The 23,141-nt window shown below is 50.5% G+C and overlaps 9 protein-coding genes across 9 annotated transcripts; 6 read left to right on the top strand and 3 right to left on the bottom strand.

The window, feature by feature from the left end:
- Positions 1 to 1,300: 1,300 nt before the first annotated feature.
- Positions 1,301 to 3,276, top strand: PFICI_02742 (uncharacterized protein; the record flags this gene model as incomplete). The annotated part of the gene is made up of 4 exons (XM_007831323.1): positions 1,301 to 1,688; positions 1,780 to 2,484; positions 2,548 to 2,629; positions 2,688 to 3,276. The coding sequence occupies 4 exons, from the start codon at positions 1,301 to 1,303 to the stop codon at positions 3,274 to 3,276; spliced, it is 1,764 nt and encodes a 587-aa protein (XP_007829514.1).
- Positions 3,277 to 4,268: 992 nt separating this feature from the next.
- Positions 4,269 to 4,802, top strand: PFICI_02741 (uncharacterized protein; the record flags this gene model as incomplete). Its single annotated transcript, XM_007831322.1, has 1 exon — positions 4,269 to 4,802. The coding sequence occupies one exon, from the start codon at positions 4,269 to 4,271 to the stop codon at positions 4,800 to 4,802; it is 534 nt and encodes a 177-aa protein (XP_007829513.1).
- Positions 4,803 to 5,529: 727 nt separating this feature from the next.
- Positions 5,530 to 6,093, bottom strand: PFICI_02740 (uncharacterized protein; the record flags this gene model as incomplete). The annotated part of the gene is made up of 1 exon (XM_007831321.1): positions 5,530 to 6,093. The coding sequence occupies one exon, from the start codon at positions 6,091 to 6,093 to the stop codon at positions 5,530 to 5,532; it is 564 nt and encodes a 187-aa protein (XP_007829512.1).
- Positions 6,094 to 6,636: 543 nt separating this feature from the next.
- PFICI_02739 (uncharacterized protein) lies at positions 6,637 to 7,639 on the top strand (the record flags this gene model as incomplete). The annotated part of the gene is made up of 2 exons (XM_007831320.1): positions 6,637 to 7,314; positions 7,385 to 7,639. 2 exons carry the CDS (start codon positions 6,637 to 6,639, stop codon positions 7,637 to 7,639), a joined length of 933 nt encoding a protein of 310 aa, XP_007829511.1.
- A 1,677-nt stretch (positions 7,640 to 9,316) lies between these two features.
- Positions 9,317 to 10,138, top strand: PFICI_02738 (uncharacterized protein; the record flags this gene model as incomplete). The annotated part of the gene is made up of 6 exons (XM_007831319.1): positions 9,317 to 9,431; positions 9,486 to 9,616; positions 9,726 to 9,815; positions 9,887 to 9,919; positions 9,954 to 10,005; positions 10,080 to 10,138. 6 exons carry the CDS (start codon positions 9,317 to 9,319, stop codon positions 10,136 to 10,138), a joined length of 480 nt encoding a protein of 159 aa, XP_007829510.1.
- A 290-nt stretch (positions 10,139 to 10,428) lies between these two features.
- On the bottom strand, positions 10,429 to 12,078 carry PFICI_02737 (uncharacterized protein; the record flags this gene model as incomplete). The annotated part of the gene is made up of 1 exon (XM_007831318.1): positions 10,429 to 12,078. One exon carries the CDS (start codon positions 12,076 to 12,078, stop codon positions 10,429 to 10,431), a length of 1,650 nt encoding a protein of 549 aa, XP_007829509.1.
- A 1,898-nt stretch (positions 12,079 to 13,976) lies between these two features.
- PFICI_02736 (uncharacterized protein) lies at positions 13,977 to 15,050 on the bottom strand (the record flags this gene model as incomplete). The annotated part of the gene is made up of 4 exons (XM_007831317.1): positions 13,977 to 14,609; positions 14,668 to 14,798; positions 14,861 to 14,957; positions 15,045 to 15,050. 4 exons carry the CDS (start codon positions 15,048 to 15,050, stop codon positions 13,977 to 13,979), a joined length of 867 nt encoding a protein of 288 aa, XP_007829508.1.
- Positions 15,051 to 16,079: 1,029 nt separating this feature from the next.
- Positions 16,080 to 16,832, top strand: PFICI_02735 (uncharacterized protein; the record flags this gene model as incomplete). Its single annotated transcript, XM_007831316.1, has 2 exons — positions 16,080 to 16,528; positions 16,622 to 16,832. 2 exons carry the CDS (start codon positions 16,080 to 16,082, stop codon positions 16,830 to 16,832), a joined length of 660 nt encoding a protein of 219 aa, XP_007829507.1.
- A 3,824-nt stretch (positions 16,833 to 20,656) lies between these two features.
- On the top strand, positions 20,657 to 22,584 carry PFICI_02734 (5-aminolevulinate synthase; the record flags this gene model as incomplete). Its single annotated transcript, XM_007831315.1, has 2 exons — positions 20,657 to 20,987; positions 21,047 to 22,584. 2 exons carry the CDS (start codon positions 20,657 to 20,659, stop codon positions 22,582 to 22,584), a joined length of 1,869 nt encoding a protein of 622 aa, XP_007829506.1.
- Positions 22,585 to 23,141: the final 557 nt, after the last annotated feature.

Genomic DNA, 23,141 nt, shown 5'->3' with positions numbered 1-23,141 from the left:
ACAAGTTCCTCAAGTCGTCACCTTTTTCTGGGGTTTTACAGCCTTCTTGTCACACCTCAGCACTAAAACACCAACCGCCGCCTGATGTGTATTTCGCGAAGGAGGGTGTAGAGAAACGATAGGACAACAAGAAGAATAGTGAACGCTTGGCATTCTCCTGCATCTCGCAAATAAGGCCAGTTAGAGAGAGGCAGAAAAGTCATCATGATGCCATATGTGAGCCTCATCGCTCGGATATCCGATTAGCTCAATGGGCCGAATATGATATGCTGCTATTATTGGTAGATCGCTTCTCTGGCACCATTGGCAAAAGCACACTCTATAGTCGCTTATGAAACTAACAAGCGGGTATATCTGACCCGGCAGCATAAACATTTGCGGCTATCGAAAAGCCGCAGGCCCAGAACCATGGAAATGCTTTGGCCGCCGTCGATGACCCGGAAATGGTGATAAGTCCCAAGCAAAAAGCTGCGCGCCGGGCAAAAAGATCCAGACACATAATGAGTGGCAATCACTTATGCTTTCTACTATACTCTCATGGGCGCATCTTCAGCCTCACACGAATGCAAGCCCCGACGCTGCCGCGAAGTCTAGAGTTGATACATGAAGGGCGAGACACGGTTTGCGATCTAATCCCATGTGCATCCCACAGCTTTCACTCAAGAAGCCAAGGCCAGCAATTGGATCGATAAGCCGATACGGGCATGACGCCCTTCCCACCCTCCATGCATCTTTCGGCATAAGGGGGCGTTTAAAAACCGAGAATCTCGAGGAGGGGTTCGCCATGCTCGCTGCTGGCCCATGAGCACATGTACGTACCCGCGGCCCGCCTTTGTTTTCGCAACGCTTTTGCCGTGCAGCGCCAATTGGCAAAATCATGTACTCTGTTAGTCCCTCCAGACAGACAGGCTCGAGTCTATCGTGAACTACCCCTTGCAGTGCTGATCCCATCATCTTCTAAGCTGGGCTGGCTGAGCTGCCATGGTGTTTCCATAATGGGAATGTTTTCCTAAACTTTCATGGCTGGTACTTCTATTTGATCTGTAAATAAAGAGGGTTGCGCAGGAATTCAGAGTCTTTGCTGCCGGGTTTAAGCTAGCTGGGGGTGCCCATATATCGAGATTATATATCCTTTCCCCATGAAACCGAGACCAAACGTGCTAGTTAACTTACTTTACTCCCATTGTCTCTCCTCCCTTTCAACTGTATCTTTCCTTTCTTTTCTTTTTTTACCTTCTCACCATCATCAACATCCAACTTGTGTGTGTGTTGTAAGATCTTGCATCGAAACAACAACACAATGCAACTGGTCACGCAACTCATCCTTGGTGCCGTCTTGATCGGCTTCACGGTCTTCAAGGCGTACCAGTCCTACAAGGAGAAAAATGATGCCAAGTATCCGATAGGCCCTAGGCAGATGCCCTTTGTTGGACGCATCCACGACCTGCCTATCCAATTCATGTGGCTCAAGTTCAAAGAGTGGGCAGAGATCTACTCTGGCAACAAGGGCTTCTATATGACGGACATGTTGGGCGCCAAGTTCCTCGTCGTCTCCGAGGAAAAGGTCATTGAGGATCTCCTGGTAAAGAAGGCCAAGCACAACTCGGATCGCCCTGTCATAAGGTCACTCTTTGATTCCAAGAGCTCGCATGGATCCATGGAATATCTACCACTAATGGGTAGAAATCGTAAGTAGAACAAAAATAACCCTACTCCTATTGAGTCATTTCTCAATGGTGTTAAACGTTGTGATACCTTTTGCTAATCCGATGCCCTCAGAATACTGGGCTCGTCAACGCAAGCTTCAACATTCGTATCTCACCGAAGCAAGCAATGCGCAATACTATGGAATCATGAACCACGAGGCAAAGAGATGGCTGGCACGACTCATTGAGAACCCCGACAATTTTCAATTCTCTCTGGAAGATATGGCATCAAAGGTCATGTGTACACTGACCTGGGACGACCCCAGCTTGAGCGAGTACTGTACCAAGAGCGCTTGGGGGCTTCTTACACAAATGTCGCCGGCGGGACCCATCACAAACGTCTTGACACCACTCTGGCACCTGCCCTGGCACTTCAACCCCTGGCTTCAAGCCGAACGCAAGCGCCATGACGAGCAGCAGGCCTGGTGGATGGAGCGACTCCTTACGACACGCAAGAAGGTCGAGGCAGGCCAGCAACGCCCTTGCTGGACGCGTCAGTATCTCGAAAAGATGGAGAGCAAGAACGTGCTTTCTGGAGACTACGAGAGCTCGTCGGCGCTCGGCATGTTGGCGCTCGTGGGCATCTTTACCGTCGCCGGCCCCCTGTCGTACTTTCTCGTCTCCATGGTCCACCACCCAGAGTGGCAAGCCCGCGTACAGCAGGAGATTGATGAACAGTGCGAGGGCAAGCTGCCAACCATTGCCGACATGCCCAAGCTACCAATCTTGCGTGCCTGTCTGAAAGAAACTATGCGATGGAAGCCAAACGTACCAACTGGTATGAAGAAGTCATCAATGAATTATTTTCAAACAGAGCAAATGATACTGACAGTAGCTGCAGGTGTTGCTCATGAAATGGAGCAGGATGATGTATATCAAGGCTATTTCCTACCCAAAGGAACACGCATTCTGCCACTGGACTGGTAAGTCTACTATGACGACGTACTTGGAGCTTGTGCCAATCGCTAACAAAATCCGCAGGGCATTCCTACGAAGTCCTGTCAAGTACCCAGACCCGGAGACGTTCCGCCCAGAGCGCTGGATCGAACCTGGCTGGCCTACTTACCAGGAGCCACTGACCCAGTTCCCAACCATCAAGGGAATGTCATCATTTGGTTGGGGTCAGAGGCAATGCCTGGGCATGACGCTGACGCAGGACGAGCTGGTCGTCGCTTGCGGTGCGCTCATGTGGTGCTTCAACTTGAAGCAAAAGGTTGACCCCAGCACGGGCCAAAACCTCCCCGTGCCGCTCAACAAGTCTAATTCGCTTCTCATCATCAAGCCCGACCCCTTCCAGATGGCTTTCGAGCCCCGGAGTGAGGAGCGCAAGCAAGAGGCTTTGAGACTTTGGGCCGAGTCCGAGGCTCGGGACCTCCAGGAGAGGGCAGACTTCTTGGGCCAGGCCGCCAGCTTGCCAGAAGATCATCTGGATATTGAGACTACAACCATTGTGACTTTTGCCGACGAGAAGGCGGTACGAAAACCTCAAATTACAATCTCGGAAAAGCAGGAGAAAATGGCACATTGGGTCAAGACTGTGGAAACGGGCCATGCGTCATTGATGGATTAGTATTGTCCCATTCGCTCTTCTTGTCCTTGTTGCCACACATTTTCTACGCATATGGATTGGGTCAGGCTATCACCAGTTCAGTTGGAGTTAAAAGAGGTTGCATTTAATGAGAGGGATTTCCCCGCCAGCTTAGCTATGTTCATACACACACATCTGGTTTATATTACATACAGAGATAAATTGACATATATCAATGATAAGGACCACAAGCGCTTGTTTCTTTAGTGGTATATTCCAGATTGTTCACCACGCATAGGTCTTGTCTGATTGCCTAGCTCCTCTATGTACGCGAAGTCTTATACTTCTTATACATCATGATTCGTTCCTGTAAATATTCATGGCAGATTTAGCAGGTAATGTCTCCTTTATTTTTCGTTTTCCCCCTTGGGTTGGACTTTCGCCACCTTGCCGTTTTGTGTTGCTTTGGTACATGCATTGTCTCGGGATTGATGACGCCAGAGATGACATCCCATCCACTCGGTTCGCCGTCACCCGAGTGAACTGCCGTGTAACTGTCTGACGATCTCATTTTCTTGGCCGCACCTAAGCTTCTTCCCCAACGGTTGTCCGGTCAGGAGGGTTGACAATCTATTTCCAGAGACAAGCCACCCCTCGATAAGGTTCAGCCGGGCAGCGTCTTACAGGGTTGACATGGCTTAGACCGCTAAGGCAGGTCCTAGCCCAGGGACTCCGAAATGTTGTTGTTGGCCGAGAGTGAGCTGACAGGAATATCGGACGACTCCTTCCTTTTTATCGTCTGATGCACTGGATGAAGCTTTCTATAATTGATTCGTTGCACCAGACTGAGAGTAAAAATGTTGATTTTCTGGTCATTGTATTGATTTTATTTTTTGCACACATACCTGCAACAACTTTCACGATAGAAACTCGCAATTTTTGCTCAAAAGAATAATTGTACCGTCTTCTTCAAGGTTATTTCAACGACTACAGTTCATAACGATTTAATCTCAATCCACAAACAAACCGCCAAAATGGTCTCCATTGCTCCTGAAGCTGTCGTCGGCACTACCATTGCCCTGTCTTATATCCTTTTGGGAAATGCCATCACCCAGTCCTTCATGGGCGTACCAGCGCTGCTGGTAGATTTCCCGGCGCCCTCGTCCCCGGACCACGCAGCGCGCGCACGCCTACTGGGCCGGCAGTGGCCCGTCTTCTGGCAGGTGGGCAATGTCTTTTTCCGGCCCATTAGCACATTCGGCATCTTTGGGTACGGCTACACGGCCTACTGCGCAGGGTCGTCTTCGAGCTACCGGCTCGGCGACTGGAAAATGTACGCGCTGGCGGCCACCTGCCACCTCGTCACGGTGCTGCACTCGGCCGCCAACATGCAGCCCATCAATGAGAAGCTCGACGCCCTCAAGGAGCCCAAGGGCAGCCAGCCCGGCGTCGAGGTGGCCAAGGCCGAGTCTTATGCCCGCAAGTGGATTAGCTACAACACGGTCCGGCTCATCATGCCCATGGTGGCCGGCTCCGTTGCGCTCTGGCAGACAATCATCTCTCTGTGAAGCATCAGCACCATGACCAAGGCAAAAATATGGGATGGCATGTTCTAATATAGTTGCAATAATTGAATGATGACGGCTTCAGATGGACGAAGGAAGAGGATGGTCGTTGAATTCACCTTTGGCATGGAGTTATGTAACTTGTATGGAGCGGAAGTGATTACTGGGGATTCGAAAAGACATATCGCATAATGATGTTTGGCAGCGGGTTGATTTCGGTATACTACATTTATTCAATCATCTTTCATTTCTTTTATTTTCTGTCGAGCGACGAGACTCCCATGTCTTTCATAGATGGCAATGAATGACAATACGCAGATTTCTTCATCTCTGTACACGTAAATTATGACTGCGCTACTGCACCGAACTCATCTTCCGATGAATGGGAATAATTTTAGAGAACCAAGAAACATAAAGACTCATGCCCATTATGCCCTGTGAGAATACTGATGCTACACTGTGTGTATCCGTGAATACGAGAATAATCCATGACATTATTGATCATCATCACTCTGAGCATAATTAGATGCAAATGCCCACATTATTCTAGGATGTACGAAACCTTGCATTGCTAATTTCACCAAGCTCCTACGCAAGTCCCATTATTTCCCCACGTTGTAGAGTATTTGATAATAAAACATGGCTTTACACGTGAAAACGCAATCGTGAAGGAGAAGCAATATTTTTTGTCCAAAACGCGGCAGCCCCCCCTCCTCACCTCGTTCCTGTGCTACCAAACCTTTGGGAGTTTGCCAATCAGAAATAGCGTCAAGGACAATCCCAGCTGATATACTATGCAAGTCATGGCGATCTGTCTAAAGCTAGGGATAAGGTTCTCGAGCCGCCCAGTGGCGGGGGGATTCCCGTTGAACACTTCGGGCGCGTGTTTCTGCCGCATCTGCGTGGCTTTGGCACTGTCGACAAACTCGGTGATCTCGACGACCTGGCTGCCGTCTTCCGATAGGCCGATCAGCATGATGCACTCGTTCCGCCACTCCATCGCGTTCTGCTTCATCGTGCCCTGCATGCGCGTATGCACCACGACCGTGCCAGACTCGCGGTCTTCGTAGGTGGACATTGGGATCATTTGGAACTTTTCAAAGATACTGAAGACGCCGGTCGCATGCTGGGCAAATGACTCCTTGTCCCGCGCAGGCATGTCCAGACTTTCCGGTAGCACGCGATGATGGAAGTTGTCAGCGAGGGGCTCCAGAAGCGTCGGGACGGAGAGGCTGCCGTAGCCTGCAATGAGCCTGCTGACGGTGGGGAGACCGGATCCTCGTCTTGATGCCATGACAATTGTGCGAACGGATCTATTTTGGGAAACACAACAGTCGGATTATGAGAGCTCGAGCCTAGTGAGAAGATTGCCTAGAGGGAACAACAAGAGTATGCGAGAGAGAGGTAACAAGATTGACAAGATCCGTTCCTTCCACCTCCCAAACAGTGCTACCGCGACCAGACCCTGATATACACAAACCGGAACCTCTGCTGTTGTTAGGATCATCAATATGCGGTGGCTTACGCCACCGGACGCGATTGCTTTTTGTGGCACGTCTCTCGGGACTCCGAAGGAAGTGCTGACCCAGCCGGTCACAGCCAGCACATAAGGTTTGACAATGACACATCTTTCCGCGGTGGCGCGGTACAAGTCCGAAGTGACTTAGTCATCTTGTTTACCTCTCGCCAAAAAGAGTATTTCTTGTCAACTGCGAACAAGAACGGGGAATGACTGCACTTCAGATACCGTACGATATCCAAAAACATCTCCCTCTTCTTCAGCTTCTTTTCATACGCATAGAATCCATATTCCCTGTCGACAAATTTTGATAACATCATGTCCAAAGTTCTCCTCATTACTGGTGCTACAGGCAAGCAAGGCGGTGCCGTTGTCGATGCTCTGCTCCAGTTACAGACCAACGCATTTACAATCCTGGCAGTCACACGAAATGCTACAAGTGCCGGTGCCAAGAAATTGGCCCAGAAGTCTCCTTCTATCAAGATAGTTCAGGGCGACTTGGACAACTGTCCAGCACTATTTGATGAGGCCCAGCGAGTCGAGTCGAGGCCCGTTTGGGGCGTCTACTCGGTCCAGATCTCCATGGGCAAGGGCGTCACGACTGAGTCCGAGGTAGCACAGGGCAAGGCCTTGATCGATGAGTCCATGAAGAGGGGAGTCGAGTACTTTGTGTACAGCGGCGTCGAGCGGGGCGGAGACGAGCGCTCCTGGAACAACCCGACGCCCATTCCGCATTTTCAGACCAAGTACCAGATTGAGAATTACCTGCGGGACGTCACTGCCAAGAATGGCAACGGCGGAGGCATGTCCTGGACTGTTCTGCGCCCCGTTGCCTTTATGGATAACCTTGCGCCTGGCATGCCCACCAAGGTCTTCATGGCTGCCATGAGCAACTGGCTCCAGGGCAAGTCGACGCAGTGGATTGCCACCAGGGACATTGGAGTCTTTGCTGCGAAAGCCTTTGAAAACCCGGAGAAGTGGAACAACCGTGCCATTGTAAGTATACAGAACGGTAACCTCCCGCGGCGAGATCCCATATGAGCAAGACTAAACAGGACGCGAATAGGGTCTCGCCGGTGATGAGTTGACGATGCAGCAGATGAGCGGGGTCTTTGAGAGGGCCACCGGAAGCCCATTGCCCATGGCTTACTCGTTCCTGGGCAGCGTCCTGACTTACATGGTCACGGAGCTCAAGTTGATGATTGGTTGGTTTGCTGACGAGGGCTACCAGGCGGACGTTCGGGCGAGACGGGCTGATCACCCGCAAATGCTGACCATGGAGCAATGGCTAAAGGAAGAGAGCTCTTTTACTACCAAGTAGGATTGGAAGTTATGAGAAGCTGGTGATCAAAGATCATGAATCAATGACACCATACTCGTTAGAAAGACTAGGTACCAGATCATTGGTCTCTGATAGCAGTGCGATATAGTCAATTCCAATCCAGGTCAGCCTACTGATAACTCTGATGTCACCCTTGGCCCCAGAATTAGATCTAGATCAGCCAACGTTGTCAGGTCTTGGCACTCGCTTCAACTTTTGACAACTTCACTCCCCTGCTAGTTTGCCAGAATTAATGAAATCTGGTTCAACGTTGCTCGTACCTGTCCATTCCCAGAAAGCTTCTTTGAGAGCCCGGTATAACAAGAGATTACGTACGCGCGTCCAGTCCATATTTCCAAAGTCCGGGTAAAGTCGTGGACCAGGGCCAAGACAAATGCCGTGTCCATTATAGAATACAAGCTTAAACGATGAGGCTGGAAGATGATGCCATCGGTAAGACAACTTATTTCATGATCTATGGTGTGACTAGCCCGAGTATTGACAACTTGGCCGGAAGCCGTCTCTGGATGTTGTCGTTTTCGGTTACCATTCAAGTATCTCTGCACAAAACCCACTGGTCAGAAACAGGAAGTAAAGGTCACATCGGCTCATTTGCTCGGAAGCCCAGTGGAGTTTGGGTCGGCAGTCGTGGTTAGCTGTCGTTGAGCGCCACTATGAAGAAGGACTTGTTCCGAAAGTCGATGCATAGGACCCTGAGCCTTTTGCATTAGGTCCAGTTGGGATGATCCCATAGAGACATGGAACTATGAATCGGCATTATGATTGTGCCATTTTTGTTAACGGACTACGGATTAAGTAATGGGCGGCCAATTCCCCGTTTATCCGCACCACTGAAGAATGAACCAATGGATGAATCAACCCGATCGGCTTCTGAATTAACTATTCTATGCTGCGGAGAAGTTTTAGGCATGCCAGGTCGGTAGACCGGGGCCCTCGTTCGGGTCGAGATACCCCTGATCATCGCCGGCATAAAACACACATGCTGGCATATAACCGCCCTTGCTATAGAAAAGCCAAGTCTTCAAAATTGGCGAGATGATCGCAGATCCCCTTAATCAAGCCAAACTCTATTTGGGATTATAGATGTTTGAGTGCCAAGACCTTTCATTCGTTCGCCGCTCGCTCCCATGTCGCAGCGAACGTGCATCGGCGCCTGCGGACGCCCAGCAACGGATTTCTTGGCTCCGAGACGTCGCACTGGAACCCCAATTTGCCTAATCCATCCGTCGCATATATAATGATGCGATTGAAAAGAATACTGAATGCAGACACTCGCTTAAGCTGGACGCGAGCCGAGGTCTTGATTCGCCGGTGGGCGCAAGTTCAAGCAGACACTTGTGCCAATATTAACAGATCAAGCTAGAGGTAGGCGAGCCACTGTGATGTCGAGCCTTTCGGCATTCAATGTCGCAAAGGCAATATTATCATTATAGCTGAAAGGCATACATATTTCCAAGCAATCTTGCATATACTCAATCTATAATGTGTGACGCACTCTTGAAATAGATATTCCGTGCAAATTTCTTTTGTTGCCTCCTGTCTTGAGGTGTATATAAAGTCGTGGAAGGAGCCGCTTCATTTCTCCAGATAGTCACACCACTGGCAAGCACTAGATAATCGTGAACAATTGTCCACAAAACCCACAGTCTTTTCAACATGACTCGTCTCATTTTCGCTCTTTTGGCTGCGGCTCTGCTCCGCGAGGGTGTCGCCGCCCCCGCCCCGGCTGCCGTCACCGGTCTTGACCTACCCACGCCCCCGATCCCCTCTGGTAAGTCGAGTAAGGGTACTCGGAGGCTTGTGCCCATTGTCTGACCTTTTGCAGGAATTCCGACTCTCCCTACTGTTCCCTCTGGAAAGCCCACAGGATCCAAGCCAACTGGCAAACCTTCGCACACGGGCAAGCCGACGGGCAAGGGCAAGGGCACCGGAAAGCCCACTGGAAAGGGACCCAAGGTGAGCAACATGTTGAGATTTTTGACGCCTCCAATTTCACGAGGAATTTCAGAAACCACAAGATACATCAAACGCTCGACATGAAATGTGACTGACTTGATTGTATTAGCCAACCGGTGCCGCGATTGAGGAGCGTCAGCTGCTCCCTACGAGTCTCCCAGGCCTCCCTACTGGAGGCTTTCCATTCCCTACTGGCAAGGTAAGTGATGCACATGAGAGACTCACTCTTGTCAATATCCGATAGAGCGGCCACTAACAAGATCAAAACAGCCCACTGGCAGTTTCCCAGTCCCAACTGGCAAGGTGAGTGTTATGCACTCCTAAAACAACCTGACAGACATGGCTGACAAGGATGTTTCCGAAGGGCAAGGGTGGCGGCAAGCCTACCGGTAAGCGACTGTTACCCAACGACCTTGAAGAAATGCAAATAAGCAATGAACCATGCTAATGTCGACATTCACAGGCTCTTTCCCCATCCCTACCGTGAAGCCCACTGGTGGCTTCTTGCCTCCGAGAAACTAGGCGCCCCGACAATCCACAGGTTGGAAAAGAAAAATGCCTCGTATGTGAAAAAAGTCCTCGAGGCACCATTTGAAGGGCGGTCAACAAAAGTGATATGGAGTCTCAAGGGAAAAGAAAGTACCTCCCAGCGAGTTCAATTCGTCTTGTTCATTTTATTATAGCGCTGCCGTTGCGCATAGCTTTGTTCTCCACGTAACGCTTTGAGATACATGCACAATCGTTGAATCTTTTGAAATTTTTTGGCCAAAAAGATTATCATAACTTGCTACACCTGTGATTTCTTTATTTGCTCATTTCCAACCCCATACGGCAGATAGCTTGTCTAGCCCAGTCTTCATAGTCGACTTTTCTTCTGGGGATGATGCTGCCGCCAACGTCACCTCTCGCGCTTCTAGCTCTGCCAAGCCAGACGTGAGGTCGACTGTCTCGGCGGGTTTCGCCCACGGCTCGTGGCGATTGTAGATCCGGTGTCCAAAGTACAGAACCACAAAAATCGGTATGCCAAGGTAGTCCGTCAGGAACGAGGTTGCCGTGAAATTGCCCGGGAAGAAAACCGGCAGTCCATTCAAGAGGCCCAAGAGTGTAGTGAAGATGATGGCAAACCATGCGCCGTATGGCTGGAAGCGGCTCTGGTAGGGGAGGTTGGTAACGCCTTGGACCTTGCAGGCCTTGCGGAATCTGAAGAAACAGACACAGCAAATGATCCAGCTGATGAAACCACACTCATTGACCAGACTCACAAGCCAGGTGAACACCTGACTGCTGCCATTCTTGACATTCAGATAGGCCAAGAGGGACAGACAGCTCGTCAACAGGACAGAGTAGTATGGCACGCCGTATCGGTTGCAGCGAGCAAAGATTTGTGGTGCGTTCCCGACCAATGCGAGCGAGTAGAGCGCGCGAGACGCCATGAATAGTTCGCCATTGGCAGCGGACCACGCCGAAGTCATGATAGCTGCGTTAATAACGCTGTCGAGACCCCGAATTCCAGCCTTCTGGATAGCAATCACCCATGGCGAGGCAGCAGCGCCGCTACCACCGGCAGTGAGTCCGGGCTCGCTACTCGGGCAGATGAGTCCAATCGCCAACGCCGAGAGCGCGTAGAAGAAAATGAGCCTCCATGTGAAGTGGAACATGGCCTTTGGAACGTCTTTCCGGGGGTTCTTCATTTCTCCACTGGCCGATACAATGTACTCGGGTCCAAAGAGGAAACTGAAAGCGCCTAGAGTCAGAGACATGATGAATGCGCACACCCTTCCCGCGGAGCCGCCAACCAGGTATTCGTTCACCGGATCTTGCTGCCAATACCAGAATCCCAGACGAGTGTGGTTTGGTCCGCCACCAAGGACAAGCACGACTGATAGGATCAAGAGTCCGATAATGGTAAAGACCTTGATCGAAGCAAACCAAAACTCGCCCTCGGCATACCAGTGAACAGGCATCAAGTTCATGGCGATAATGACCACTAGCATTATAGTGATCCAGGCGGCTTCAGGAACATCGTTTGGCCAATAGCTAATGACAATAGACGCGGCCGTGACCTCGTATGCAACCGTTACACCCCATGTCCACCAGTGTAGCCAGCCGACCGCAAAGCCGAGACTGGACGAGACGAAGCGCGTGGCGTAGTAAGGGATCGAGGCTCCGGGGACCGGCAGGTAGGCGTTGAACTCGGTCGTGGCGGACGCGACACAAAAGGCGAGAAAGCATATGACACAGTAGGCCACAAACAGGAAGACGGGCCCGGCAATGGCGAGCGCCTGACCCGAGCCGACAAACAGTCCGGTGCCAATAACTCCGCCGATGGCAATCATCTGAGCCTGGCGCGAACTGATGTTGTGTTTGGTGCCCTGCGGTATGCTGGGCTGGCTGCCGCCCTCATAGTCCGAAGACACGCTGGGCGGAGTGGCCATGACCCGCTGCGACTTCTCGTCAGACATGGCGTCGTTTGTATACCGAGAGCGCGCTTTGAGTTCCGAGTGATGCCTCAAGACAATCCACCAAGGCAGCCCGTCAGCCCGTCGACGTGGGGGAAGGCTCTGTTATTTATCTCGGCAAACCTCGTCCTTGTAGAGAAAGAGAAAATGGATCCATGGAGACATCGCATGCAGGTGCCCTCAAGGATTCATGAGTATCCCCCCAGGCCTGGGCCATTTACCGGCAGGACGGTAGAGACAGTCCGATGGGGGTGGGAAACATGCTATCTAACACGGGCTTGATAAGGAGGCCCATATATTTGTATATGATTCGCGTTGACAGACGCTGTCGCCGGTGTTCAAATAGTCGTGCCCCCCAATGAGAACACAAGGAGGGGTACCCACCGATCGGCATTTTACAGGGTCTATCCGACTTCGCCGGGTGCTTAAAACCCCCCTCAACACGACCATCATAGTTATCAAGACGCCGGTCGTCGGCCAATATGGACCGACACTTGCGAGAGCAGCAGTACAAGCTTCTTGCCTTTTTTTTTTTTTTTTTTTTGTAGATAGGGACCTCATCCTATCACAAAATGGAGGAACATGAGCCTTAAGAATTTGGCTGACGCCATATATGGCACAACCTAGGTCATTGGAGGTGTGTGGAATCACTCCATGTCCTTAATTGCCTGCCAGAGCCTTCAGCGAAGGTGATGGATACACCAATAGGGTTCACCATATCCAGGAACACTAGGGATTCTTCTGCCTCGTTTGATCCCGGATAATGATGGCCATGAGTCAGCGTCGACATGGGCTTGCACACAGATATGGTAAGTGGAGGCTCATGCAGCAACCTCTGCGAGATCGCTCCATTCTCCCCAAGACCCTGTTGTAGTCATCGTCCAATTCTTCAAATCAATCTTAATTGGTAGGTATAATAAGAGCATGTCATTCATCTTCATTCTTTGGATTTTCCAGCGATGGAATTGATTGTACTTCCATCTCACAGTGGAGAGTACAACATAAACAAGCGGCAATACATTTCCAATCCCCCTAGGGGGGCCTAGGCACTCCCACACCTGGGCAGTTATTAGTGGATTATACTACATTTATAATCCCCCACTGCCCACAGTTGCTTTGGCACGCACCCGTCAATGGGCGAGTGTCCCTACCCATCTCCAGCTGTTTGGTTATATTATATAATGGTTTCCCTCGGCCACTTAACTTGTTTATTCTATTCGTGGTGCATCAATATAATATGTTGCACAGATGGTATCATAACATCAAAGTCAATGGCGGCATTGGCCCAAAGGTTTGCTTTGGGATTGGCGCTGGTGGAAATCGAACACGTTGCCAAGTGGCCCTATTCAGCTGATGCCGGCATTTTCTTGCTTTCTACTAGGTTAGGTATTTGGCCGGCGCAGGCTCTTTTCTCTTCCTAAGATTTTTTCCTACCAAGAACACACTGCCATAGCAACAATAGCCTGGTGAATAGTATTCAGCTTAAGCGGATCACTATCTCTGTAGAAATTCCCAGATTGCTCAACGGTCTCTAGTAACTCGCCGGAGGCCATGTGAACGACGTCGATATTGCCACGGTGTCTCGAGCTACGGATGCACTACGATGTAAGCACAAGATGAATAGCAATTGTGATACAAGTTGTGTGTTTCCCATACAATGAAGACTGACTTGTCATGCTGCGATACGACACAGCATCAGGAGAGTACGTTTGGTATTGACGAGTCAATTTTCGATGGCATGATTTCGAGATCTCATTGTCTAATCACATTATTGTACATTTTCGGCCGACGCTGATATGATGAGTTGTTGTATAGAAAGATCTCTAGTAAAGGCCAGCTGTAATCTTATTGCTTGTCTACATTTCATGAGCATTATCGTCTTTGAACAAGTCTTAACAAGTCTACTGGCTCTTTGCCTTTTTCTTCTCCTCTCTCTCGGTTGCAAGAATCTTCCAGTCCGGGAACGGGTTTGCAAACTCTGACTTGACATCCTTCTCGTCTAACAACTCGGGAAAGGGGCCGATGTGAGGTGCAACCAAGTCAAAGAACACGCGATATGCCTCGCCGCTAAGGTGCAAGCCGTCGGGGAACAAACGCCCCAGGGCGCCGCGGAATCCCTTGCCGTCGTTGCCGTCCATGTAGCCGAGCAGCGGAATGTCACCATTGTGATGCTGGGGGTTCTTGGCGTCATACTCTGGTGTCAAGGTGATGGCGTGCTTGGTAAGGGCGTCCTGGAGATCGATGAGTACGGTACCAGGCACCTCGGCCGCCACGTCGCGGGCCAGCTGCGAGTACTGGGCGCTGTTGGCGGCGCTGCGGGTGAGCTTGTCCAGGCCGTTTTCCTCAATGTCGTACTGGTAGATGCGGGTTTCGTCCAGCGGCGGCGGCGCCACCAAGAGAACTTTGGTGTCGTGGGCCGTGATGTTTGGGTGCGTGATGATCTTTTTGAGGTTCGCCTTGTACTCCTCTTGTGGGCAGAACTGGGTTGGGAGCGACCATGGGTGGCAGGCGTCGTTGGCACCAAGGAGAACAAGCTGTGAGAGATGTATGAGCCATATAGATCGAACATCTATCAGGTCACAAAACCCCTACCAGATATCGAAGCCTAGGACCAGTATAGTCTGAGCTCTTTGCTGGGAAGATTTCCGGCAGATATCTCAGGGCATCTTCCGTGTTCCAGCCAGAAAAGCCCCTGTTGACCACATCAAGACGCCGTATGCAGTCTGTCAAATGTGTAAGTATATGACTTTGTAGTATGCAGAACCTGAAAGAAAGTTGTACTTACGCTTCTGGAGGGCAGCTTGGAAAGAGAAACCCTCCAAGATGTCGGTAGCGCCCTGGAACAGAGAGTCGCCGAAGAGGACGACTTGGTCGTAGGAAGCCTCGAGTCCGACTTAGCCAGCTCGATCCAAACATGGACAGATGGGGTCAAAGAAAGCCATGGGATGTGGGTCAAGGATATCTCTTACAGCCATGGTTGTGTAGATATGCAGGAGGAATTTGATAAATACGATTGACGCCGTTGAAACAACCCCGCAGTTCCACGAAACTCTGCACTGTACTAGTGAGTACCTGGAGATACGTTCGTCCTACCCAAGCTGCCAATAAGGGCTGTGTCGATAGATACTCTTTAGCTTGAGTGCTATGATACTGTCTTGACTATATTGCTTCGTGAACCCGCTGCCAAATATAGCTATAGCCAGGCCTTTGAAGTTGTGTGTTGGAGAGCTCGAGCATGTGTATTTTTAGTGGCTGAAGATCTCTGCGGGCGATCCCGTCTCGCGCGAGATGAGCCCGAGGACCGCAAAAATAGCTCCGATATGCACCCACCAGCCAACATGTTTGCATCTCGGACACGCAGCAAACGCTCCTCTTGTTCTTGGCAGCGATTATTTACACATATGAAACTAATCACAGTATGACCGTCGCAAATGCATTGGCAATACAAGACGAAAATGATGGATGTATGGAGCATATAGTATCCAGCAAAAAGCAGCACGGCAATTACGAGACAGCACAGAGGCGTGATGTCACGAATACTGGACCCTGCCAAGGATTCAGGGCATGTTGGCATGCTTGCTCGGCTCATCATGCAGGCGGCTTGGGGGCCACCAACTACAAGCTTTCCTATCTCACCCCAAGCGGGGAACCACGTGCTGTATCTTTTGGTATTACCGGGTCTTGTTTGCTTATCTTTTATTCCGCAGCAATTGCTTCTCCATACGTTGGCTAGTCTGCCACAAAGGCAAATGTAGCACCACCGTCAGAGCAGCAGGGCCAAAAGATCACTGATTGACCCATGAAGAGCCCGTGCTGAGGCAGAGACAGATGATGTCACGTCTCATATTGGGGGGTAAACACGTGTAAATAGCTCCTTTATATCAACCGCCAAGCCGGCAGTTGCTCTGGGCACTGGTAGGTCAATATTAGACATTGAGAGTTCTACGATCATATCTTCAAAGCCAATTTGAATCTTTTCAATTATCTTCGCATTGCCAGGCACAATGACCATTTCAGCATACGGAGTCTGGCGCGGAACGGCGACCAAGTGGGAGCCCACCCAGCAAGACAACGACCACGGACACATAACCTTTACGGACGGCGACTCCGATGACCTCGACTGTGCTGTGGACGTCAAGTCCAAGGACTCGGACTCGCGCATCGTCTTCTGGAATGTCGTTTCCTTTGACGATAGCCACCCGCTCGCGGCCAAGCTTGCAGCTATTGACAAGGGCTATCAAGCAATCACCAACCACACGTCCAGCGGTCTGGGGCTAGACTACCTCAAGAGCGACCTTGTCAATGTCAAGCAGGGCCGCATCCTAGACTACCAAGAGAAGGGGCCCAACAACGACATCCTCGACTTTCTCAACCCTATTCTCAATGCCGCTGTTAGTGAAAAGGCGGACATGTACCTGTATGGCAGCAAGTACAGCGAAGGCAGCGGAATCCAGTACGTACATGTATTGATTGATGTGTTTTCACCACATGATTTCTTGTGCATTCTTCAGGCACGTTTGCAAACATGAATACTGACCTGTGACAGCGACATACATATGAACCAGGGCGACTCAGGTCGCTTTGCCAAAGAGAATGGAGTTTATCAGGATGGCGGTATGATCTTCAACTTTGGATCGGGGAATGGTGACCTGTCGGGCTGGCAAGCTGTATTTCTGGCATTTGCCACTCAGGCAACACAGACTGATTCAAAAGGTGACGCCATGGGTCCTACTTTTGCGCAGACTCTTGGTAGTTGAGTTCGTCAAATCTTGAGTTGACTGTACACTGCCAATGCATACGAGCAGTGAATCAATTATTCCTCCAGATACGGACACTCAGCGCCAGGGGCTATTAATTGTACCCATAGTCTAGGACCTGCTTCCATTAATGCGATTTGTGACAATTCTGTTCGAGGCAATATTGATTACATGCACGATATAAGATGTAGATGGTGATGAGTCCACTTTTTGGCACGCTTGTTCATCAACGACAGCATAAAATCTCCCAGTCAAATATGTAGCCGGAATACCGGCATTCGCGGTTGCCTCAAGTTTCCTTTTTACTTTGGCTCCTCCCTTCGTCACTAATCTGATTGCGAGGAAACAGCGAAACAGCGGCCTACCTTTTGAAGCACGGGACAAAAGAACTAGACCCCCGGCACGTGTTCTGTATGGTTTATCTCAATTACAGTGGACTTTGTAGTTGTGCTGCCCGGGTCACATCCTTCCCGATAACCAAGAGATTAAACCCCTTCGACAAGCTAAAGACTGCAATTGGTGACCATTACTTCGGGTATTTTTCAACGGAATCATGTCTTCTTCACCCTATCAGGGATGCAGTAATCCTGGCTAGGATGACCTCGCCAAATAGCTCAAGTAAACCCACAAGCTTACTGTCTTTGACCAGGCCGCTCCGCGCAGATATCTGCGGTGGATGTTTGTCCTTGACTTCCCCGTCACTATACAAAACTCGATCACGGCGGCTTCACACGCTATCATGCAAGGCCTGAGTACTACTTTCAAGGTCTATCCATTCCTCACGGGATTACTAGGATGTTCTGAAGGCAGCGAGGAGGGGTAGTTGGAGCTGCGGTATGGTCACATACCTGAGCTGCGCAGCATCCGCAGGGTGCGGATTTCTCATTGCAATCATTCGGCAACTTGTCCACGACGGTGGCGTAAAAGCGTGCGGCAGAATCCTTTTATCCTCCACCGGAATTCTTGAATAACAAGCGGGTCTTCGCACCACCGGCATCTCTTGACACTATTGCAGAGACGGCCCTTCAGATTCGCAAGTGCCTCCGGTATGAAGTGGGAAGCACTGAATGGTTCTTATCATGACTGGCTGTACTGTCCAAAGTCGAGAGTTTGGAGGATGTTCCATCTGCAGCCAAACGAGCCTGCCAGCCATGCAGTTATGGGATCTATTTCACTTCTCTCGCTGACTACGGAGCCGTTATCAATTTTGGTATACCCGGCACGACCGGCGATGGCACTTCCCTGTTCTGCCGCGTGCCGTGCGTGTACGACGTGGGGACAGCCTATGTCTTGCCTCGAAAGGGAAGACATCGGGTACTGAGAACTGGGACGTAAAAGTCTGTCTCCCGCTGCAGGTCCTGGAGACTCTATCTCTTGATGTTAATCTGTTTCTTATGTTGATGATACCAATCCATCGAAATACGCCCATGCCACCCGAAGACGGCCCGCAGGCGGAGCACCAATCTCGATCCCAAACGATGAGATGATTGATTTTGCCAAGTGCAGCATGGATAAAGAGGATCTTAAGAGGGCAGTGCGCTCATAAGTAGAGGGAATCCCAAGTGGTGGTGAAGGCAACGGGTTCGTACTTGAAATTGTGGTAACGGTTGCAGCATTACTGACATTACTATTGCGACGATGCCAAAGGTCACCAATATCAATCCACGCCTGAGTATGAGTACATTTACGTTTGTGAGGGACAATTAAGAAAGGATTGTTGTTTCCGTATTGGCAGTGATTGGGCGAGACACGTCTGCCGTCAGATCAAGCAGCTGTCAGCGACGAAGCCACAGCTGAGTAAGTGTATACAGCACAAGCTGGAGGAGGATGGCGGTTGAGATGCTACTAAAGCAGGTTACAAACTTGGTGTCAGCAGTCATTCAACGTATATTCTGTATTATATTGAGGTGGACCCAGAATTGAATGGGTAACAGTTGTACTCTCACACCCATCTAATGACATGCCTCGGCTGACTTTGCTGGCCGAAGACGTAGTCCTTTTGCTTCAGTATGTAGGATGTAGGGTTGCAATGTCCACAGCATACATGTCTCGGGGCCTGGAGAAGAGGTGGGGAAAATGCTGAATAGTGTCAAAAAGAAGACATCGAATCCCGAGATCCGCGCCTAAAAAGGTGCCGTGCAATAATGCCTAGGTATGTACTGTGTAGGCAAGAAAGTTGGTGTGGTGCGGTCGCCGGAAGAGGGAGCAAAGGCCGGCGGGAATACGTACTATGCAGTACATAGAATGTACGATTGCGACGGACCAGGATCAACACTGAATGGGATCTCGGTTCTTGTTGCTAGTGGATAGTACGGAGCCGGAATAGACAGACAACAAGGTTGAGCCAATCAGACAAATTCCAATTACCCCAAGGAAGAGTCGCCAGAAACAAAGGGTTGTTTGTAACCCTCTGTACCCGGGGCAGCCTCTTGGCAAGAAAGGGAGATGCCTAGGTTAGGCATTTAGTCTACATATCTCACCTAGTAGGTAAGCAAGGAATGGGAAACATTCATTGGATCGGTCGTTTGGCGAATACGCAGTATTAATTCAGTCAGTCCGAAAGTAAATCCAGCACTGCCTTGGTGAAGAGCCAAGAGAATCACGGCTGACAGGGAGGGCTACAATTGAACTTTCGCGCTCGGTTTTGTTCTTGCGCGAGAACGAGAACGAGAGAGAGTGGAGTTTTGGAGGGGGGATTTGCTGAGCTCTCCCCCCAAAAATGTGCATTCGCCGTAGCATTGACGCTAAAACACTTTTTCTTAGGTCGAGCGAGAAGGGGGGAAAAAAGAGAGGAAATTCTATTCCAGAGTCGGGTCCAACCTATCCCGCCGCCCATTCAATTTAGTTACCATGAAACCATTCAGCGGGACCCCGAGATTCCGAGGTCTAGGGTCAGGCCCGGCGCCATTTCCAATCCCCCCATGGCATCGTACTATGGATGGGTAAAAAATTAACGATCATGACACGATGATAAATCTGTTTTTTTCCCCCTTCCCCCGTTCCTCTTGTCTGACCGCCCAGGGAGCCCTATTCTTTTCCAGTGACTATTAGCTCAGCTGAGTTAATGCAGCTTACCTAAATAGCTGCATTCTAGCATAATATATTCCCGAAAAACTTGTCCATCATTGGTGCGCAGAGAAAGAGGGGTGCCCTTGTTCTTGTTTATTGTTGAGATTCCGTTCCGATGGTAGGAGAACATGAAGATGACAGATGGCCGGCGTTGATGGACACAGATCAGATCCCGATATTCTGGAGACTTGCAAGTGCAGGAGCCAATTGATGACTGATTGACTCACTGAACGATCTCAATTGATCGGGCTCAGGAATCCCATCACTCACTATACATCTCATGTGAATAAAAAGTCAATTAGACATGTTATACATAGGAAAGTGAATCAACCTCTTTTATGCCTAGAATTTACAATTCCCCTGAATTGACTGGCTCGTGGTACCTCGAGGTACTACACTACTCTCTCTAGTATACTGTGCCGCAGCTTGACCCCCCCTTCCAGGCCATTCCGCGGGCAGTTCTTTGGATCGATTCTGGGGCTTTATGGCAGCCGATTGATTCGTCCATCGCCGTTTAACGCTCCATTCTCTTGCGTTGCCCCACATTTGCCTCGCCTTCGAAACTCATCCCCGAAAAAAGAAGTGCCAGTGCGAACGAAGTACCTGCATTTTCTCGACAACCGACTGCTCTTCTCTTTTTACCTTATCCTTCTTCCACCCTTTTTTTTTTCTCTCTCTTACCTTTTCAACTTAACCTTGAACCCAATACTAGCTATTCCGGAATACTCGGCCTGAAATATCCCAAACCACCAACAATGGACGCCGTACTGCGTCAGTCCAAGGCCATGTGCCCATTCCTCAAGCAGGCGTCGCCAGCTACTCTGCGCGCCCTGTCGACTACCGCTCGTCCCCAGGCCTCCCCGTGTGGCGGCGCCATGTCCAAGTTGCAACTCCTCGGCTCGCGCTGCCCCATCATGGGCAAGGCTCTCGCTGTGCAGTCTGCTCGCGCCGGTCTCAGCGGTACTGCTGCCGCCATTGCTGGTATTCGTGCCTTTACCAACAACGCAAAGAATGGCAAGGCCAAGATCCACACCAGTCGCCCCAACGAGGCCAGGGCCATGGACGGCGTCTTTACTCCCCGTGATGGTAAGCAAATTTGGCCCAAGCCGAGCGTGGTCGAACCTGGGGAATTAATCATTGCGTAGCTCGTATCCCGCCTACCAGCCCGTTGAAGCAGCATCAACAGCAAAACGCCGCTGCGCAGCAAGCTTCCAACAAGTCGAACAACTCAACGACGGCCAAGTTTGATTACGATGGCTTTTACCAGGACGAGCTTGACAAGAAGCACCAGGATAAGTCCTACCGCTACTTTAACAACATCAACCGTCTGGCCAAGGAGTTTCCCGAGGCCCACATGGCCGAGAAGACCGACCGGGTGACTGTGTGGTGCGCCAACGACTACCTCGGCATGGGCACCAATAAAAAGGTCATCAACACGATGCAAAAGACCCTGGATGAGTATGGATGCGGAGCCGGTGGTACCAGAAATATCTCGGGCCACAATAAGCACGCCGTGGAACTTGAGGGAACCTTGGCAAAGTTGCACTCCAAGGAGGCCGCGCTGGTCTTTACCTCGTGCTATGTTGCAAACGATGCTACCCTCGCGACCTTGGGAAGCAAGATGCCCGACTGTGTCATCTTGTCCGACAGCTTGAACCACGCCTCCATGATCCAGGGTATCCGTCACTCTGGCACCAAAAAGATGGTTTTCAAGCACAACGACCTGGCCGATCTGGAGGAGAAGCTTGCATCTCTGCCGCTACACGTACCCAAGATTATTGCTTTTGAGTCCGTTTACAGCATGTGTGGCTCCATCGGACCAATTGAGGGTATTTGCGATTTGGCAGAAAAGTACGGTGCTATTACTTTCCTCGACGAAGTTCACGCCGTGGGCATGTATGGACCCAGCGGTGCCGGTGTAGCCGAGCATCTCGACTATGAAGCGCACAAGGCTGGTCGACCCGAAGGAACTATTCAGGACCGTGTCGATATCATTACCGGAACTCTGGGCAAGGCCTATGGCTGTGTTGGCGGATATATTGCTGGCAAAGCCAAACTGGTCGACATGATTCGATCTTTGGCTCCTGGCTTCATTTTCACTACTTCGCTTCCTCCGGCCGTCATGGCAGGCGCAAAGACTGCCATTGAGTACCAGATGGAACACAAGGGCGACCGTTTCCTGCAGCAGATGCACACCCGGGCTGTGAAGGAGGAGCTGGAGGCCCGCGACATTCCAGTCATGCCCAACCCCTCTCACATTATTCCCATTCTGGTTGGAAGCGCTGAGCTTGCCAAGAAGGCCTCGGATATGCTGCTCCAGGATCACCAAATTTACGTGCAATCCATCAACTACCCGACTGTGCCTCGCGGCGAGGAACGACTTAGAATCACCCCCACGCCCGGACACAAGAAGCAGTACCGCGACCATCTAGTCAACGCCCTCGAAGACGTTTGGACCAAGCTGGGCATCAAGCGTACTTCGGACTGGGCTGCCCAGGGCGGTTTCGTCGGTGTTGGAGTCGAGGGCGGCTACGTTGAGCCCCCTCTGTGGACTGATGAGCAACTGGGTATCGACAACAAGGTCGTCCAGGAAATCAAGGCCACCAAGCCTGCTGATCAGAACTTTACTGAGCTGCTCCTCGAACGTGAGAACCTGGGTCGTGTGGCTAGCGCGGCCGCCTAAAGCATTTTCCTATCCGTCCTGGAGAGGAAAGATACATGCTTTGGGGAAAAGGACAACGCTCAGCCGACTCGGACCCACGTTCATTAGAGCGACGAGGAGGATTTCCTGATTTGCCGATCAAAGCTCGAATTCAGTTCACTTCTATATATGAATCATCTAATGATTATCATGTCATGATGGCTTCACACAAATTTACATGACTCAACTGCTCGGAGTAAGCAGCAGCGGCTTTGATGCCGGGATCTTTTAGCTACAGATCAAATACAATTACTTGCCATTGTCTTTGCAAATGCGAGACTTGGCCACTTCTGTGTCGTCTGTCAAAACACCAGTTCCATTATTGCAACACATTTCGTGAAGCCTGTGATTTTATAGCCGTTATCCATGATACGCGCCGTGCCTCAATACCACCCACGAGCGCTGACGATTTGATCGAGGTGATTGTCAAGGTAGGTGTCATCTTCTCATCGCTGATTTCACGGCTTGACGATTAGGTGATTCGTAAGTAAAGCAGTTGAAAGTCTTGTGAGAGCAATATGCAAAAAAGAATTTGAATT

The sequence above is a fragment of the Pestalotiopsis fici genome (assembly GCF_000516985.1).
Source record: "Pestalotiopsis fici W106-1 unplaced genomic scaffold PFICI_Scf_2, whole genome shotgun sequence".
In the NCBI taxonomy this organism is placed as follows: Eukaryota; Fungi; Ascomycota; class Sordariomycetes; order Amphisphaeriales; family Sporocadaceae; genus Pestalotiopsis; species Pestalotiopsis fici.
The sequence above is the reverse complement of the archived record's forward strand: the minus strand, read 5'-3'. Positions and strand labels throughout refer to the sequence as shown.